General features: G+C 38.3%; 1 protein-coding gene across 1 annotated transcript in view; it reads right to left on the bottom strand.

Annotated features, from left to right (window-relative positions):
• The window catches only part of LOC129717413 (uncharacterized), a 48,088-nt gene extending 42,693 nt beyond the window's left edge, over positions 1 to 5,395 (bottom strand). Inside the window, exon 1 of the mRNA XM_055667298.1 lies at positions 4,374 to 5,395. Within this exon, the coding sequence (XP_055523273.1) occupies positions 4,374 to 4,442 (69 nt within the window). The 5' untranslated portion in view covers positions 4,443 to 5,395. The remainder of the gene's footprint in view (positions 1 to 4,373) is intronic.
• Positions 5,396 to 21,038: the final 15,643 nt, after the last annotated feature.

The following is a 21,038-nucleotide window of genomic DNA, read 5'->3' on the forward strand; positions in this document are numbered from 1 at the left end:
CGAAAATATTTTTTCTAATGTCAACTGCCTGGGGCCTATTACGACAGGTAAACTTTCTTTTTTGCAACAGGCAATGTTCGATCTTATGAACGCCATGTTGCAGGCAAAATCAATGTTTGAAGCCATTCAAATAGGCACAAATTTTACTATTAAAATTGTTTCTAAACTCACCAGAAATCGTTCGAAATTTTTCATAATCGGCGATTTTAACGCTAAACATCGTTCATGGAATAATTCTCAAAGTAATTCCAATGGCAACATTTTATTCAATGATTGTTCTTCAGGATACTATTCTATTTTGTCTCCGAATAGTCCTACATGCTTTTCTTCTGTAAGAAACCCTTCAACAATTGATTTGGTGCTAACAGATCAAAGTCATGTATGTAGTGATTTGATCACACATGCTGACTTTGATTCTGACCATCTTCCAATAACTTTTTCTTTATCACATGAATCAGTTTTAAACCCTATGAGCTCTGTTTTTAATTATAACAAGGCTAATTGGGAAAGATACAAAACTCATATTGAGAGAAATTGATTTGCTTGATTTGCAAAACGAAGTGAATATTGATTCCGCTTTGGAAGCATTAAAATGTGCAATTGTTGATGCCAGGAATTATTCTGTTCCAAAGGCTCAAGTGAAATTTGATTCATCAATAATTGACGAAAATCTTCAACTTCTAATTCGTTTGAAAAATGTCCGCAGACGTCAATATCAACGTTCTCGTGACCTTGTTTTTAAAACTATTTATAAAGGTTTACAGAAAGAGATTAAACATAGATTTACTCTTCTGAGAAATCAAAATTTTGAGACTAAAGTTGAAAAATTGAAACCATATTCAAAACCATTTTGGAAGCTGTCGAAGATGCTTAAGAAACCTTCAAAGCCTATTCCAGTTTTAAAAGATGGTGAGCGTTTTCTTGTATCCAATGAACAAAAGGCTCAAAGACTTGCTCAGCAGTTTGAGAGTGTTCATAACTCAAATTTGAATTTTGTGAGTCCAATTGAAAATGAAGTCACACGTCAATTTGATTTAATTTCTTCCCAGAATTTTTTACCTGCAGAAATAATTGAAACTAACTTGAATGAGATTAAATCAATTATTAAAAATTTCAAAAATATGAAAGCACCTGGTGACGATGGAATCTTTAATATACTAATCAAACATCTCCCTGAGAGCACAATGGAATTTTTAGTGGAAATTTTCAATTGCTGCTTCAAAATTGCATATTTTCCCAAATTATGGAAAAATGCAAAAATTACTCCCATTTTAAAACCGGATAAGAACCCAGCTGAAGTTTCAAGTTATCGACCAATCAGTTTGCTTTCTTCAATAAGTAAACTGTTTGAGAGAATTATTCTTAACAGAATGATGTCACACATCAACGAAAATTCAATTTTTGCAAATGAACAGTTTGGATTTCGCCATGGGCATTCCACAACTCATCAATTGCTCAGAGTTACTAATATGATACGAGCTAACAAATCTGAAGGTTATTCCACTGGAGCTGCTCTTTTAGACATAGAAAAAGCATTCGACAGTGTTTGGCATAAAGGTTTGATTGCGAAATTGCAAACTTTAAATTTTCCAATTTTCCTAATCAAAATTTTAAAAAATTATCTTACTGATCGAACTCTGCAGGTTGTCTATCAGAATTCAAAATCTGATAGATTTCCTGTCAGAGCAGGTGTACCTCAAGGTTCAGTCTTGGGTCCAGTCCTGTACAACATATTCACTTCAGATCTTCCTGATTTGCCTCCAGGATGCACAAAGTCATTGTTCTGCGATGACACAAGCATTTCCGTAAAAGGAAAAAGTCTTCGTGTCATATGCAGTCGATTGCAGAAAAGTTTAGATATTTTTTCTTCCTACTTGCAAAAGTGGAAAATCTCTCCCAATGCTTCTAAAACTCAAATGATAATTTTTCCGCATAAGCCTAGGGCTTCTTTCCTCAAGCCAAACAATAATCACGTTGTCAAGATGAATGGGGTTATTTTAAGTTGGTCCGACAAGGTTAAGTACTTGGGACTAATTTATGATAAAAAACTTATTTTCAAAGAGCACATTGAGAGTATACATGCCAAGTGCATCAAATATACGAGATGTTTATATCCTCTCATTAACAGGAATTCTAAACTTTGTTTAAAGAACAAACTTTTGATTTACAAACAAATTTTTAGACCAGCAATGCTTTATGCTGTACCGATCTGGTCAAGTTACTGTTCAACAAGGAAGAAAACGCTCCAAAGGATTCAGAATAAAATTCTGAAAATGATTTTGAAGCGTCCTCCTTGGTTTGGTACACTCGAATTACATAGACTTACTGGTGTTGAACCATTAGAAGCTATGTCAAATAAAATTATTAACAATTTTTGACAAAAATCGTTGCAATCCTCAATTGCTACGATAAGCTCTCTTTATAGCCAATAAGTTAGCAATTAAGTTAGTTGTAAGTTTACTTCCCCTTTTCTGACAAGTAGGTTTAAATCCCTACGAATGATAAGTCCTAATTGCGAAAGCAAACAAATCCTAACAATTAAAATTACAAATTTCTAACAGTGTTGAGAAGTCACCATTTGTGATTGGACACACATACTCATTATTTACTTATATTTATCATAAATACTTAAGCTACTAACAAATCCCCCCTTAAAAAAAAAAAAAACGCTTAGGCAAAAAGCCTTCAGTTAAACACAGCTGGGTGGAACGGAATTTACCTGCGCGGGTTAATGATTTAATTTAGAATTTGATTATTTATGGTTTACGGTGCCGTACGCAAGAGTTAGTCCCTACCTAATTTTCCATCAGTAGGTATAGAAAAACCGTCGTCCACCATGTGAAATTTGTGTTCAAGATGTGCAACTTCTACGTTCATCGTAGTTGACATGCTGCCAAATGAAATAAATCTGGTATGACCAACTCCTGAAATAATGCATTTGTCTTGTTCATAGTAAATTTGTGTAGGCCTCACTTATGCTTTGATGATAGATATATCAGATCCCGTGTCCACTATAAAAGTACACCTTGAATCCGAAAAATCCACACCCAAATATACGAAATTTGATATAGACGCGTTTACTGTATACGCGGTCCAAACGTGGAGTCTCAAAAATCACTCTGACATTTTCTTTGTATAGTTAGGTGGTTTGCTGGCTGCTGTTGGGCGTTTTTGTGTTGTGATTGTTGTACCGACTGCATGTGCTGTTGCATGCAGGGTTGAGGATGTGATTGCGTAAAATAAGTCTCTTGTTGTTGTTACTGTTGTTGTCGTGGGTAGTGTAACGGTGATCCGTATCTTCCTCGTCCACGATTTCCTTGTCCTCTATAATCAGAGAATCTGTGACTTGTTTGGTTTTTACGTTGCTCAGAAAACCTTGATTTCTTGAGGAATAGTGATTTCCTCTGTTAAGCAAGTAACGTCCCCAATCTTACTCTATATTCCTCTACCCCGACTACGTTGCGCATAGCTTCCGCATGTCATGAAGACTGCGGTTTTTTTCTTCATTGTCGCATTCGCTTATTTTTGCGAATGTCCCAGCTTTTAGAATAAGTTTTGTATCACTATTGCGGATACCGTTTATGAGGGTTTGTACTCCCGCTTTTGTTGTCATTTGGGTGGCTTTTTTCACTGGTATAGCCTCTTCCATGTAGGTTGCTGTTAGACGTAAAGTCATGTGTTCAACCTGTTCACAAAAGTTATCTACTGTGTCTTTTTGTTTGAGACTTTTTAGCTTTGCTGTTAAATTATCCGAATTAACCTTTGTGGCACATTGTGTTTTTAGCTTTAATGTTATTTCATTAATATTTTGTGTCCCTGTGAGAGCTTGATATGCAGAACCCGTCAATCTTGTTTTAAGGAATTTAAAAACAATTTCTTCGGCTGCTTGTTGTAGAGCTGGTGTTCCTGTTGCAAAGTCTTCAGTTACGGTGTCATTAAATAAAGTGACAGCATAAGGAAAGGTATTTAAATTTTCTGGAGCCCCATCGTAGACTTGTACGAGGGATGTTCCCAACTTTTTATCTACTTTTGGCATTATGGTGTTTCTTAATAGATCAAGACAATTATTTTGAATACTCTTTAAATTTTCGTACGTATGACTCACCGCATTCCACTCATCTGATGTAAGAACAGTTTTTAAGTTATGTTGGATAACTTTCAACTTTCACTCATTTTGTACAAATTTAGGCTTATGAATATTGTTTTTATGTTTATAAATTCTTTCTGTAAACTAAGCCTTAAATTTTCTAATTCTTCCTTTGTCATAATACTTAGGAAGATTTTCCATTCTACTTAATCTTTCTTATGCTAAAAATACTAAATACTAAAAAGTATAAAGTAATCATTTCACCATACCGCTAGTAAATTATTACCAGGACGCGTCCTCCGATGTATTTTCTATTAGCTTGGAGATGAGTTAAAAGCCCGAGCTCACTACGCATAGTATCACAACAGTTTCCACTCGTGGTCTTTTTGCCATTCTTCGTGTACCTCTAATTTATTAAGGATGTTCACTTGCGGGTCACCAGCGTTTTGCGCTGATTTCGAATGATTATCTATCATTGTTAATTGTTGAAGTCGTTTTTTTTCGATACTTCATGTGTCACTTATTCTTCATTATTGTTCACTCCGACCAAGCTTATAAGATTCTGTTCGGTTTTTAACAGTGATCTTTTGTTCAATTGTCTGTGCTCTAACAATTCTATTAACACACACACTCTTGATAATTTATTTAGGTTCATTTGTTCTGTAGTTGCTCCTATTTGTGTCAGCTCGTATAAGCTCCTGAGCGTAGAAGGCCTACTTCTGTGCCTCCGTCATACGCGGCGGAGTTTTCTTTATTATTCTCCGATTTTCGATATAACACTCTTCATTATCACACATTTTATTACAACTGTTCACAACGTAATTCCAATCTCATAAAGCGACATTATTTCACTAAAATTTTCTGCTGCCGTAAACACTGCCTTTGCTCCACATAAATATTTTTCTTGGCGAGTGGGATTCGCGTATTGTAGTTTTTTTCCTTCTCTCGGTTCGTTTACCCTTTGCACTTTACTGTTCGGGCACACGTATTTTTCGGTTAGACCAGCAATCACCGGTTATATACAGTGTATCCATGTCTTCACTGTTTGCACTTTTCTTTATTGATGCACTTTTTGTCTATAAGCACTCACGCGTTTTTAATCTTGCGAACCTCTGCAATCCGGTGGACTTCGGTTCGAGGTATCCCGAAGGGGCTCGGCGAAATCAAAGAGGGTCTGAATGTACTTCAAGACTGATTTATTCGGGATCATCTGAGCTCGTTATATATGGTGTTAAATGCAACGTTTGCATTTTTATGAATCAATACTAATTACACATGAGTGAATTATTAAAGAAGACGCCTGGAACGGTTGTGATGGTTTCTGTATTATGGCAATTGCTAACTTGGTACCGGAATCATTGAACGTCGAGCTTCTTAATCCTCTTGTGACCACTTCCTATCCACAGACTTTTTTGGCGTTCTCTCTCAATTGATACACGGTGGCAAATTCCACTGGCATACTCTTGATCTTTCGATCATCTTACTTCAAATTTTAAAGATTGAATTATATTTTAGATTAGCACTTACTGCTAGCTCTAGAGTGTATTTTGCGAGAGACAATTTCCCCTCGCGGAACCACTGCCTTTCTCTGTTACCCTAATGGCCTCTCTCGGCCTATTTCTATTTTAGAACTTTACTTAACTCAATCTCTGAGAACTGTGAGCCCTGCGGTCCGCCGCTCTTGACTTGTTTACAAACAACACCGGTAACTCACCCTCGCGATGAGTTACAGGCGCATCGAGTCGGGTGTTTATTCAAACTATGCTTACAGGTGACTTTTTGCCGCAAACTACTCCCTCTTAAACTGAGACAGCAAACAAATGTTTACCCCTAACACGCGATGAAAAAGAGTGAAAAGGAACTCTGCGACTGAAATACTTTACGCCTGAATGTAGATAATCACTCACTCTGTGTGAAAGAAAGTCTAGTTCTTCAAGGGGTTTGGCAGGTAGAGAAGTAAATTTGAGCAAAAATGAAGAGAAAGAGCAAAAATGAAGAGGAAGAAGCCTGGGTGCCGTCTTGTCTATTGAAAAATCAATGCACCGTCCGATCGCATACGCAAGTTGGGCGCTTGTGGGGGCAGAAACGCGATACCACATTATAGAGAAGGAGCTACTGGCAATTGTATGGGCCGTAGAATACTTCAAACATTACATTTTTGGCCAGAGGTTCAATGTATATACGAACCATAGGCCACTAATAGCGATTTAGAGACTCAAAGAGACGTCTCCAACGCTGACAAGATTAAGATTGAAGCTACAGGGTTTGGTGTGCAGCATCAGGTATAAACAAGGGAGCGAGAACATAGTCGCCGATTTTCTATCACGACTGTCCGACGGGACGTGTCAGGGGCAGGAAAGTGCACCCCACCGGCAGATAGCCATGGATACGCGCCGACAGAAACGGCTTCAGGAGCAGCGGGATCAACTAAATGACACTATATAGGATTTTAATGCCATAGACGTAGCGGACGTCACAACTGGCGGGGAGCGACTCGTCAGTGTTTCGTATGACGATTTTCTGCAGGAAGTAACTCGGGACCAAATTCCAGCGAGACGGTGGTAGTCTCGAGAAAAATCCTTGATCAAAAGGATATTGGAACACGGTTCGTGATTTTGAATAGCCAGACCGCGTACAGAGAACTCAAGACGCTGTACGATCTACCGCATGGGTTAAAAAATTATACGAAAGGTGACGCACTGGTTTTGAAAGATGAGTATACGGCCGCCGGGATTATAATGAACGGCAGCGAAAACTCGTTAATAGGTTTTTTTTTTCTTCATCTATAGTTTATTTGACACGGCACAAATACAATTCAATGTTTAACGGCGCCAATTATATCTGGTATCTTACTTTCTAAAGTATCTTAATAACTAAAAGCAAATTTTTTATCCTCGCTGCCGACTACGAGCTGAAACTAAATCTAACTTGAAGCTAGAATATTTTGCATTAAAAGCACAGGTTTGCTGTTTGATGGTTTTCATTGCCATAGGTAAGCAGCATATAAAATTTGTTCCGCTGCTGGGCCAAGATATTACGGACTGGCATATTGGGTTGTTTCCATCGGGCCTTGAGAGTATCGTGCGGGTCTGATTGCTGTTTCCGGATCCGGGGTCTTAACGTGTTCTTGTCGTTTGGTTGGTTGTAGGCGGAAGGGGATAGGACTAAACTGGGGCGTGGATGGATTTCAGGAAAACGTATATAAGGGACATGTAGGATAGGTCACGGCTCGCCAAGACATCACGAACAGGAACAGCCGGCTGCCTACCTTCGGCCTGCAGGGAAGCTATTAATCTAGACCTGGCGTCACGGTGCACAGTGGTCGGAAGCCGGAAAAAAACTCTATTTTTCATGTCAATATTTTGATGTTTTGCATTTTTCCGAAGATTCTCAAAGTGTAAACGACCTTTTCCCAAAGTTTCATGACGGTTGAGATATCAATTTTTAATCGCACTTTGAATGTTACTATATCAGGCAATTTCGATGATTTTCATGTTTGAAATCACAATTTTTAGCTCAACTTCAAACACCAGAAACTTCCTCAGTTTTGATCCGATTTTGATTCAACAAGTTTTATTTTGAAGGGAAATTTGTGTACTTTTTGGATGATTTTCAAGACTTTCCAAAAATATAACCAATTTCTTAATCGAGGTAAAACATATTGCAGGGAAGCTAAAAAATCATGTATTTCTAATTTCATTTCTACCGTACAATCTTGTGAAACAGTTCGGAACGATCGGATAACCAACATTCAATGGGAAATTTATTGTACTTTTCAGATTTTTGGGTCCCGTTTTGCACATCGTTGCTCATAGGGAGATATTTTGAAAATAAAACTATGGAGACGTATGGTGGTCAGTTGTAAAATATTCAATTTCGTATATTTAAACAACATGATTGACTGGGAATTATACATGAAGTTTTTTCCAGAAGTTTCAAGCATTTTTATATAAACTTGTAAACCGCTTTCAGTACTGCAAGATGTATAAAGAGAGAATAAGTTGAATTGATGAGAAAAAACGTAACGTCTTTTATATTTTCAATGACGTTGAAATTAACTACGATACCATCTCATAATTTTCCTTAAAAGACCTTTAACTTGTCGCAGAAAGATCTTGAATTGGTCAAACGGCCTAAAAGCTAAAAAAATTTCAAAATAAAATAAATTGAATTAAGATGATTCTTGCACCACCCTAATTCAGAAAGGAGTACCCTAAGAACCAAACAAAATAAATGCGATTCTAAAGTTTTTCGATGAAGAACAAGTGTGAGAACTAATCTTATATTCATCTGAGCACCTATATTTTTCCCGTCGCTTTTATTTCGCTGTTCTCTTCGCACTTAAGTTCCGACTACTCGACTAAATTAAGAGGTAAAATAAAACTACTTTTACTTAAAAAAAAGATAAATTTTACAGTAAATTGAACAAATAAGAGCAATGAGATGAATGTAGGTGTGGAGATGAATACAAGAGCAGTTCTCCTATCAAAATTTTAAGCAAGATTGAAGCAAAAAACAAAAACTTGATCATGAGAAAGGTCTAACGGCACTCTAGGTGCATAAATTGCTATTTTCGACATTTTCTGACATCAGAAATGAGTTCACCACTCCAAAATTGTAATAATATGTAACTTGCAATCATATAAAAAAGACTTTTAGGTTTTTTCCGATATTTGTATAGAGACCTGCCACTGTGCGGTGTACAAAATTTTGAAATTAAGAAAATAATGACGAATCCGTACCACCCACAAGCAAATTTGGTGGAAAGATCTAATCGGGAATTGAAAACGTACTTAAGACAGTTAATTGGCGGCAGACCGTCAATACTCCCGTTCTTCGCGTTCGAGTACACAGCCGTGAACTCATCCACCGGTTATACCCCGTTTCAGTTATTGCATGAACGCGCGGCACGTATGTCAACCTCCATTTACAAGCGAACGAACTTGGACGCTTTGACCTATGACACTACACACACAAGAAATGAAGAAGATCCTCTATAACCTGCATGCAAATGCAAAGGCCAACTTGATAGAGAGTAAAGAGAATCGAAAGCAGAGCTATGACTGGAAATGTAGCGTCTGGGAACCAATGTGGGGGGGGGGGGTCGTGTTGGCCAAGATGACGCAGGGCGGTCCCGGCCAAAAGCTTCAAAACATATGGCGGGGACCGTATGAGGTAGTTTACATCCCGAGTGCGATGATCACCGTCATTAAAAACGGTAACAAATTTGAAAAGGTTCATAATAACCGCTTGAGACGGTATCATAAATGAATCAAAATAGTAATATTATGAAGGCGTCTAGTTAGATGCAGCAAAAACGGAAACAAATATTCGCGTCATTCAAAAGCGGGTTAATTTGTTTTGGCCAATTCTTTGTACATAGTCTTCTTCATCGTAGTATAGTCTGAAGTATCTGGAGTTTATCAATCCAGTTTGGGCGTTAACTACCCACACTTCCACTGCATAAAAATCCATTGCGGTTCTTCTTTTTTTTTGTGATTTTTATTAGGCACTGTTTATCTCTTAAATGGGCGAGATAGATGCCCTTACTACACTTTTTATATTTTTTTTTGCACATTTCAGTTACTGTTTTTCACTTCTGGTAGAATAATGAATGCCTATCTTTCGTGAATTGTTCTTCATGTAGTGCAATGAATGGGACAATGTTCAAAGGGTCACGGTGGTATCACTATGCTTCTGCAAAATTTTCATTGTCTCAAATAGTTTTTGCTTCTAACTGTTCAGATCGCGTGTATCTACCATGTAAACTTTTGTAATTGATTTTTACTTTATTTTTTGCACTAACGCATTTTCACTCGAATCGTTCATTGTTGGATTATAATTTTCATCGTCGTATATTTGAGCTTTCACTTTGGTTCGTTATAAATTTGTTCCACTTTTCATTTCTTGGTCGCAAACTTCTGCACTTCTACTGTTTTACTGGTACTGGTACTTCACTTTACGCGGCATCGCGGACTTCTCTGCAATCCGGTGATTGCAGGCTTTTCACTAACGGTCGCCATTTAATAACTTTTAAATTATAAAATCTTGGGGTGAAACATCCGGCCGTACTTCGCAAGGTTTTTCTAATAGCGGTGACGGAGTCGACGATAGTCAACCCGTTCGCAATGATAAAACCTCTTTGTTCTTATAGCTTTTCCGGTGGGACGAACTGGAGTAGACCAGTCGCTGCGGAATGCTAATCTATTAATCTCCTTCTTTATTAAAAGCGATTCGCTTTTATAGGCGAATGCAATTGTCGAAATACTTAATTCTATGTGTGTATTAACATGTATGGCCAATTTGGGCTCCTACTGGAAACGGCTGGAGTGACGAGCATCAAAATTGCAACGCTGCATTTTGCGTGCTGTATGAATCGAGCACCAAGCGTTGCAGTATACTCAGCAAGGCCTGGGAGCGAGTATGCTGTAACGCTTTGGCATAAGGCGTTCAGTATGTAACGGAACTTACTTGCGCGGGTCAATGATTTAATTCGAAATTCGTTTGTTTACGATTAACGGTGCCGTACAAAACAGTTAGTATACGACACGAGCGCTGACAGTTCGTGTTTTCTCGGTTAACTTCGGGTTTGCGTGAACCCATCAGCTCTGGTGTGCTCAAAGAACCGTGGCTCTTTTTCGTGAGCCGTTCGTTCTTTCATTCTTTTCAAAGAATCGGTTCAGATGAACGGCTCATGAGCCGTTCGTCCATCCCTACCTAACCTTCTTATCTTTCAGGAATCTCTGAAGCAGGCGGTCGCAAAAATCGTTCGAAAGGGGGAGAGGTATATGCAGGCAACTGCATACTAAGGTGAAGTGTAAGTATGACGTTAAAACAGACGAGAGAGTATCGAGATTTTTTCGGGAGGGTCGATGATAGGAGATATATGAAGACAGTGGAAATAAGATGAATATTTAACCGATGCGATTAGAGTATTTACAACGAAACGTCACCCGAGCACGGAGGATGAATGCAAAGCGCGTGGTCTGGCGTTTGCAACGCGCGCAACGTAGCGATGACGGAAATACAGCACCGGATGGAAAACAAATTCGTACCGGACGATGACCGAGAAATAATCAGAGGTGGAACAACGGCAATGAGGTTTCGGTTGAGAGGACTTACGAATATGATGTTTCTATGGAGGTCAAAAAGGAATTCAGATGTGAAGTACTTATTGCGGTTCACTCATCAACTGGGGATCAACAGAGGATTCATTATTCACATTCACTTAGTTAAACGGGCTACTACTTGCGGCCGAAACGGCCCACCATGGTTAACAAATTGGCAGTCCCGTATCCACATCCGGAGCTGACGTATGATGGACACCGGGATGTCATAACACTGCAAGGTGCGAGCCCCGAAGTCCAGGTGGGAATGAAGATGGTAGAAATCTTCGCGGGTGACCGGCCAAACTCCATCGCGACCGATGCCACGACAACAATTCATCAAATATCTGGGGCACGCTGATGCGCCCAAGCAAAGCACTGGTCAAGAGAAGTAGGAGATATGGAAGCTGCGCTACGTCAGCTGAAGGCGGCGCGTACAGGATTTTAGTGGTTTCTTCCGCACAAATTATTACAAATCCTGGTAGGTCCTCGGGAAGGACCTACGCACTCGTGTATTATTTTCTGTTCTGAACGTCTGTGGGGAAAATATACTGAGGCCGGCTCATCTCCCCCAACTCACGAGGTAAGCTATCTGTAAAAGATGACTTACACCGGTCAGTTGAATTCAGTATGGTCGCATATTTCCTCACAACCATATCGAATGCAAAACTTTTGTTCAACTTTGGTTTTTCCTTCAATATGGAGAGTTGTTTTTTTGTTATCTTCACTTATAAATCTTCCTGTCCGATCACGGGTGTCGGCTTCAGTGAACTTCAGTGAGGGTCATCCCCTCAACAGCAGTTATGTCGCCGATCCAGTTGCGACGAAAAAACGCCACACCGTGTGGCGGATTCCTTCGGCGGTGATAGCCCACGTACTGCGGCACGTCCACCGGGAGTACCGAGTGCTCCATTATTTCTTATCGTTTGTTTTATAAGAAACCTAAATTAATCCACCTAGCGGTCAGACCCAGCCTTTCTCATTCAAACTCTTATTTGTTTAAATAGATTTACATGAACGCTTCAATCCAATGAATGTATATTCACTCTTTAGGTTCTAAAATATTGAAGTTGTAATCTATACATATAAAAAGTCAAGCCGGTGTCTATCTGATCCATATAGGCTCGAAAACTACCGAACCGATCGACGTGAAAATTTGTATGTAGGGGTTTTTGGTGCCGATAAAGGTTTCTATGATAGTTTGAGACCCCTCCCTCTTCTGGAAGGGAGGGGTCCCATACCAGTGAAACATAAATTTCTGCACAACTCAAGAACAAACCAAGCAAATGAAACCAAAATTGGCATGTGGATGTTTTAAGGGGTAACAAATATGTCAATACTAGTTGGACGCCCCTCCCTTTTCTGGAAGAGAGGGGTTCCATACAAATGAAACACAAATTTCTGCACATCTCGAGAACTAATCAACTAAATGGAACCAAATTTGGCAGGTAAATGTTTTTAGTGGTAAAAAATATGTTCACAATGTTTTGACACCCCTCCTTCTTTTGGAAGGGAGGGGTGGAATACAAATGAAACACAGATTTCTGCATATCTCGAGAACTAACCAACTAAATGGAACCACATTTGGCAGGTAAATGTTTTTAGTGGTAAAAAAATATGTCCATAATATTTTGACACCTCTCCTTCTTTTGGAGGGAAGGGGTGCCATACAAATAAAACACAAATTTCTGCACATCTCGAGAACTAACCGAGTAAATGGAACCAAATTTAGCATGTGAATGTTTGTTTCATAATCGACCTCAGGCAAAATTTTGGATTGAAAGATGGCAATTTCCGGTTTATGGAAAACAGCCAAAAATGGCCGATTTCCACCAAATACAATAATATCCGGATCTATAATGATACACAGGAGTTAAAATCGATCGAAGTTGTCTTCAAATGCCATTTTGAAATCCAAAATGGCGACTTCCGGTTTCGGAAAAACAGCTGCAAACAACCAAATACCACCCAATTCCCGGTATTCCCGGAACCGTAATGATGCACTGGAGCCACAAATTGACTTAAGACAACATTTTGAATTGTAAGATGGCAACTTCCGGTTTCTGGAAAATGGCCTGAAATAGACAATTCCCATCAAATATGAGTATCTCCGGAACCAGAAAGATGGACAGAAGGTTAAAATTGATCACAGGCACAATCTTGAATTTTAAGATTGTGACTTCCAGTATCTGGCAAACAGCCGGAAATAACCAAACACCATTTAATATGGATGTTTTCGGAACCAGTGTTACGACCAGATGACAGAATTTGATTTCACAGGCAATTTTAAAGTCCAAAATGACGACTTTCGGTTTCTGAAAAACAGCCCAAAGTGGCCAAATACCACCCAATATGAGTATCTCCGGATCTAGAATGATACACAGCGGCAGCCGGTTCCAGGGAAACAGCCGAAAATGATCGAATAACACCCAATATGGGTTTTTCTTCAACCAGAATGACGCTCAGGTGCCAGAAATTATCTTAAATACCATTTTGAAATCCAAGATGCCGAGTACCGGTTTGTGAAAACAGCCTAAATAAAAAAAAAACAAATACTATCCAATATGAGTATTTCTGGAACCAGAATGATGCAATGAGCTAACAATTAACCTCAGGCACCATTTTAAATTGCTAAATGGTAACTTCTAGGAAACAGTCGAAAATGACCGAATAAAGCTCAATATGGATATTTCCGTAATCAAGATGATGCATACAAACCAAACACTGACCCTGGACACCATTTTGTATTTAAAGACGACCACTTTTAGTTTCTAGGAAACAACCAAAATAACTAAATACCTCCCAATATGAATATATTCAAAATTAAAGGGATGTACAGAAGCCAAAAGTCGCGGATGTTGTTATTTCGATGAAACCAATTATTTTAAACGATTTGTTATTTGATTTTGATCATATCCTATGGCCGATTCGTCGTGCAGTTGGAGACTTTAAACACATCGCAAGGAATCAATGAGTTTGGAACGTTCAAATAGTACGATACCACATTTAAATTATGTTGAGGCCTCATATATCGATCAAAGCAGGTATAGCTTTCAATAGTCTTTGAATTTCTTTTCTTTCCATAACTTTTGAGCCACATATCAACTTATTATGAAGTTTGTTATTTGTAAGTTTGAGAGATGACTCGCTCGTATGACACTAGTTATGTTCAAATAAGTCATGTAATCTTTGTGATAATAGACTTTCGTTATTTTATTAACAATTTCATACATAACGGTTGCTTAAGTTCGATTACAATCAAACGGAATGGGAACGTATAGGGCAGCCAAACTTTGAAACCACGTGCTCAATCATAATTCATCAGTTAACCCTTAACTAGCCCGCTCATCTGATAATAATATTAATCAATTCGGTTGTGTAGTTTCTGAGATAATGAAGTTTCGTGATTTTCACATTTCGGTATATTACAGACGAAGTTACTGTTCGATTAGAGTAAAATTCAATAGGGTGTTATGAGGCAACTAGACATTTCATTCGACACCAATTTTGTGGAAATCGGGTCAGCCATCTCTGAGAAAAATGAGTGAGTCCAAGTAATATGGAATATGTTCCTTTTCATAGCTGGATTTCACATTTTTAAACATAACAGGCAAAGTAATATTCCGATTGCAAAACAAATCAATAGGGTCTTATGGGGCAACTAGACCTTCCATTTGGCACTGATTTTATGATAATTGGTCCAGCCATCTCTGAGAAACATGAGTGAGATTAAACAGTCTTCAGAACACGTTTCTTTTCTTTTCTTTTGAACCACGAATTCAATCTTCATAAATTCAAATGTTAAGGGTTTTTCAGGTAGCCCGTTCATTTGGAACTAATTTTGTTCAAATCGGTTGTGTGGTTTTAGAGATAATGATGTTTCATGATTTTTACATTTTAATACATAACCTCTGAACTATTAATCCGATTACAATGAAATTGAATAGGGTCTTATGGGAAGGCAAGACCTTTCATTTGCAATCAATTTCATGAAAATCGGTCCAGCCATCTCTGAGAAAAGTGAGTGAGAATAAAAATCTGCACATACACACACACACACACACACACACACACATACAGAATATGCTCAGCTCGTCGAGCTGAGTCGAGTGATATATGCCATTCGGCCCTTTGGAGCACTTTTATATCTTCGGTTTTGCAAGTGATTGCTATACCTTTCTAGGAGAAAGGCAAAAAATATCTCTGTTTCTAGCTCATTCCTTATTATTGGCTCAATTTTCACTAGTTTGTTTTTTTCTTATATTTTTGCTCTTCTGTCTTTTAAATCCGGTGATTGCAAGCACTTAACTCACGGTCGCCATTTACTATTCTTGTATTACATACAGGACAACGTACTTATTCCGAGGAAGAAAAACTTTAATTTTTTGTTGCAGTAACGCAGTTGAAAAAAAAAGCCAACCCGTGGGCAAAAAATAGTCTATATTGCCTTAAGCGTATCCTGGTGAGACGAACTGGAGTAGACCAGTCGCTTTGAAAAGCTAATAAAGAATCTATCGTTTATTAGAAATAAATTGTTTTTTAGTCAAAGACACTTGCCTAAATGTGTATAACTATATGGCCAATTTGGGCTTCTGCTGGAAACAGCTGGAGCGATGGGCATCCGAATTGCAACGCTGCAATGCATAGCCAAAGTGATTCAGTTACAAACAGTTGTGTGTGTAACGGATCTGCGTGATTCAATAATTTAATTTGCAATTGGTCTATTTATCTTTTACAGTGCCGTACGAAAGAGTTAGTATACGACACTGTGCTTCACACTGAGTTAAAACTTTTAAAAGCTAAATTGTACTGGCTTTCTTCTTCGTTTGTAGCTGGCGACAGCGCTTGAAGGTATTCTGATCATCGCTCCCCGCGGCAGTAGACAGAATCCTTGTACATTTCAGGACTACTAAAGGCCCAAATACACACACGGCGCAATGACACCTTCTCCATACAAAATAGAAGGCGTGATCGCTATCCCGCCTTCCATTTTGTATGGAGAAAGGCGTCATTACGCCGTGTATGTATTTGGGCTTTAACTGTAGGTAAACCTACAGCTTCTCTTCTCTTTCCCTCTGGGGTAACTTCTTTGTGTCGCTATTTTAAATACATTTTTTAATTTTTAAATCGACAGAGAATTTTTGCGTTATATCGACCTGATTGGGTCCTATATTAGCGTTTACCAGTAGTACAAGTAGAATCATTAATATCTAAATTCTGATGAATACAAGTGTTACTTTACACCGCTAAGTGCCCGTCTAAAAATATTTTACTTTTTCATGGAACACGAAATTTCCGACACTTTTCAGTAGGAACACCCAAAAACCATATTTATATACGAATAGTTTACATATTTCTAGGTGAAAAACTTGTTTAGTTTTACTGCTGTTGCAATTATCTGCGATAAAATTTGAGATTAAACAATTATTTATACCTACATAATTTTAAGCAATTGATAAATAAATGATTTGAGAACTAGAATAACTTTATTTAATTCGAAACAAATGTATATCCCAACATAGTTTATGCAATTCACAAATAAATGATTACTAGAGAACCATAACGTTTACTATAATTAACTTGAAGAGAAAAACCAAAATTAATCCACCTAGCGGTCAGACCCAGTCTTTCTCATTCAAACTTATTATTTGTAATAATAGATTTACATGAACGCTTCAATCCAATAAATGTATATTCACTTTTAAGGTTTTAAAAAATTGATGTTGTAATCTATACATATAAAAATGCAGTCCGGTCAGTCTGTCTGATCCATATAAGCTCGAAAACTACCGAACCGATCGACGTGAAAATTTGTATGAAGAGGTTTTTGGTGCCGATAAAGGTTCCTATGATTGTTTGAGACCCCTCCCTCTTCTGGAAGGGAGGGGTCCCATACAAACGAAATGTAAATTTCGGCACAACTTAAGAACAAACCAAGCAAGTGAAACCGAATTTGGCATGTGGATGTTTTTAGGGGTAACTAATATGTCCATAATAGTTGGACGCCCCTCCTTTTCTGGAAGAGAGGGGTTCCATACAAATGAAACACAAATTTCTGCACATCTCGAGAACTAATCAACTAAATGGAACCAAATTCTTTTGGAAGGGAGGGGTGGAATACAAATGAAACACAGATTTCTGCATATCTCGAGAACTAACCAACTGAATGGAATCAAATTTGGCAGGTGAATATTTTTAGAGGTAACAAATATGTGCATAACGGATTGACACCCCTCCGTTTTCTTTGAGGGAGGAGTCCCATACAAATGAAACACAAATTTCGCACAGCTCAAGAACCAATCAAGAAAGTACAACAAAATTTGGTATGAGAATGTTTTTGGAGGCAACAAATATGTCCATAATGGTTCGACGCCCCTCTTTCATCTGGAAGCACATGTTTCTGCACAATTTTCTGCACATCTCGCGAACTAATCAACTAAATGGAACCATATTTGGTAGTTGAATATTTTTAGTGGTAACAAATATGTTCCATAATCGACCTCAGGCAACATTTTGGATTGTAAGAAGGCAACATCCGGTTTCTGGAAAACAGCCAAAAATGGCCAATTCCACCCAATATAATAATATCCGGATCTAGAATGATACACAGAAGCTCAAATCGACCACAGATACCATTTTGAATTCTAAGATGCCGACTTCCGGTTTCTGAAATACAGCTGAAAAATACCAAACACCACCCAATATGAGTATCTCCGGAGCCAGAATGTTGAAGAAGCTAAAAATTGACTTCAGACACCATTATGAATTGTAGGATGGCAACTTCTGGTTTCTGGAAAACAGCCAAAAATGGCTTATTTCCGCCTAACATGAGTATCTCCGGAACTAGAATGATACACAGCAGCTCTGAAATAATGAAGTTCCGTGATTTTCACATTTCGGTACATTACAGACGAAGTTACAGTTCGATTAGAGTAAAATGCAATAGGACACTAATTTTGTGGAAATCGGGTCAGCCATCTCTGAGAAAAGTGAAAGAGTCCAAGTAGTCTTCGGAATATGTTCCTTTTCATAGCTGGATTTCACATTTTTAAACATAACAGGCAAAGTAATAGTCCGATTTCAAAACAAATCAATAGGGTCTTATGGGGCAACTAGACCTTCCATTTGACACTGATTTTATGAGAATCGGTTCAGCCATCTCTGAGAAACATGAGTGAGATTAAATAGTTTCCAAAACACGTTTCTTGTCATAACATTTAAACCACAAGTTCAATCTTTATGAAATTCAAAAGTTGAGGGTATTTCAGGTAGCCCGTTCATTTGAAACCAATTTTGTTCAAATCGGTCTTGTGGTTTCAGAGATAATGATGTTTCATGATTTTTACATTTAGATATATAACCTCTAAACTAAAAATCCGAATACAATGAAATTTAATAGGGTCTTATGGGACAACAAGACCTTTCATTTGCAATTAATTTCATGAGAATCGGTCCAGCCATCTCTGAGAGAAGTGAGTAAGAATAAAAATCTGCACATACACACACACACACGCATACACACACACACACATACAGAAAATGCTCAGCTCGCCGAGCTGAGTCGAGTGATATATGCCATTCGGGCCTTTGGAGCACTTTTGTAACTTCGGTTTTGCTAGTGATTGCTATACCTTTCTAGGAGAAAGGCAAAAATATCTAGACATTGTATTTAGAACAATTTATTAGTAAATAGTTACCAGAGAACCAGAATTTTTATTCTAATAAATTTAAAAATTAAAACGGAATATACTTAACCTAAAGGCAAAATCCTACGCCTAGGGTTAAAGGCAAGATCCTACGCTCAAAAATACTTAGAACTCGTCGATCAGTCACTTTCATGTCCATGATTTATATAGAGTACCACCGAGAGAATCAGTGTCCTATAGAGCATCAATTTCGTGCAGATCTGTAGGCTGCAGGACCTAAGCTGGATACGTATTCCGTAGTCCTATTCGCTGCCGCAATCCGTCACTTCACCTTACGGTTCATATCGTTCCATGTTGCGTGGGTACTAAAATAAACAAATTTATCAACCACTTCGAAAGTATCCCTATCCGCTGCACCAATGCACGTAGGACTACCACGCTTTCTGCCAGCCACCATGTATGTACTCCATTTTGACAGTATTTATGGTAAGAACAGTTCGCGCAGCTTTCCTTCAGAGAGCCGTAGAAGCCTTCACAACTCTACTATTGTTTTTTTTTTTATACCGTCAACAGACAGACACAACCCCAATGAGAACTTAAACTAAGAGGACTCAATTAAACAGACAACACTCTTAAAAACTTATTTCTAATCACAAGATTAAAATCGAAACTTTCAAAACTATTGTCGAATACGCGACACATACATTTTATCGGTTCGTCCTGGATCACTTTCGTTGAACCGCCTCGATTCTGTTGATTCCGTTTTGGTAATACTTCGCCCATACAACGGCTGAGTACTCGACAGTTGACCGTACTCCAGCACAAAATAGAGCCTTTAAGAAGTACATATCTTTAAAGTATTTTCTAAATTGAGAACGAATCCTAACTACGTAGGGTGTGAGACTACTTCGGCAGGGGTTTTCTTCGTCATATATTTCTCATTAGAATGAAGTAAAAATTAAGACGGAGAAAACCCCTGACGAACCTGTCCCTACCCTATGACACTTGATTTTTGAACGTTAGTTAAGAATCGACAAGTACTTCAAGATCTTCCACGGTGCTATCGCGTTTTGTAACAGTACCGCTCAAGATGTAGTCGTCGAAGGCTAGCTGTCGTTGACGCCCGAAGGATCTCACAGAGCATTTGGAAGCATTAAAGACCATTCGATTTGTCTTGCACCAAGCTGCAAAGATGTCCAGTTCATTTCGGGGGAAGAGAGCATCTTTTGGTTTCTTTTATAACGTAGGTAGTAAAGTTTCAGATCATCAGCGTATGATTTCTTCTTTCGTTTCAGGACGTGCTTGACATCGTTCATGTACAGCAGAAACAGGAATGGTCCAAAATGACTACCTTTTGGAACGCCGTATTTCACTTGTAATGAGGACAAAACATGATTACCAGTTTGACGGAAGTATTCCTGTTCATCAGGTACGAGCGCCGCAGGCATGAATGAAGACTTCCGCAAAGCCTTATCTCTCAAATTTAGCCAAAATATATCGAAATCCATTTTGTCGAATGCAGCGGAAAGATATGTATAAATCGCATTTACTTGCGAGCCTTCTTCCATATGTCGTATGATATGAACAAGGTTAGTGGTAGTGGATCGTTTCTTAACGAAGCCATGTTGATCTGACGAAATACACTGCGAGAATTTCTGCGTCATGAAGCTCAGAACGGGAATTCCTCGATAGTTGGAGACGGTATGCTTGCATCCTTTTTTGTTAACCGAGAAGACAAAAGAGTTTTTCCAACAGCTTGAGAAAACACCATTAGTTAGCGAGAAATCAAACATCTCTGCTTCTGAGGATGCAAGAGCATAAATGCAGTTTTTGAGGACAACGGCTGGCAGAGGAACACAAGAAGAGTTTTTAAAACGTTTAACTGCCGTAATAATGACATCCCTAGTTATCGAGTGTTGAGTACCAATATCTGGTAAAACAGGTAAATTTGCAGTTGCGCTGATGATAGCTTGTGAGTTAGGCGATACCTTTAGGAAGATGATGCTGAGATGTTCGAGATAAAGGGAGGCTTTTTCATCCATGATAGAAGTCTCACGATTGTGCATACATGTAGGAAGACTGTATTGAATATTACCTATGAGATAGCGTGCTCTCGACGTCCTACTTCGAGTTTTACTGAATTTTTTCAATACCTTTCTTTTGTTTTTTAAGACGTTTAAGATAAGAGGTAGTCTATAT

The sequence above is a fragment of the Wyeomyia smithii genome, chromosome 1, assembly GCF_029784165.1.
Source record: "Wyeomyia smithii strain HCP4-BCI-WySm-NY-G18 chromosome 1, ASM2978416v1, whole genome shotgun sequence".
NCBI classification, from domain to species: Eukaryota; Metazoa; Arthropoda; class Insecta; order Diptera; family Culicidae; genus Wyeomyia; species Wyeomyia smithii.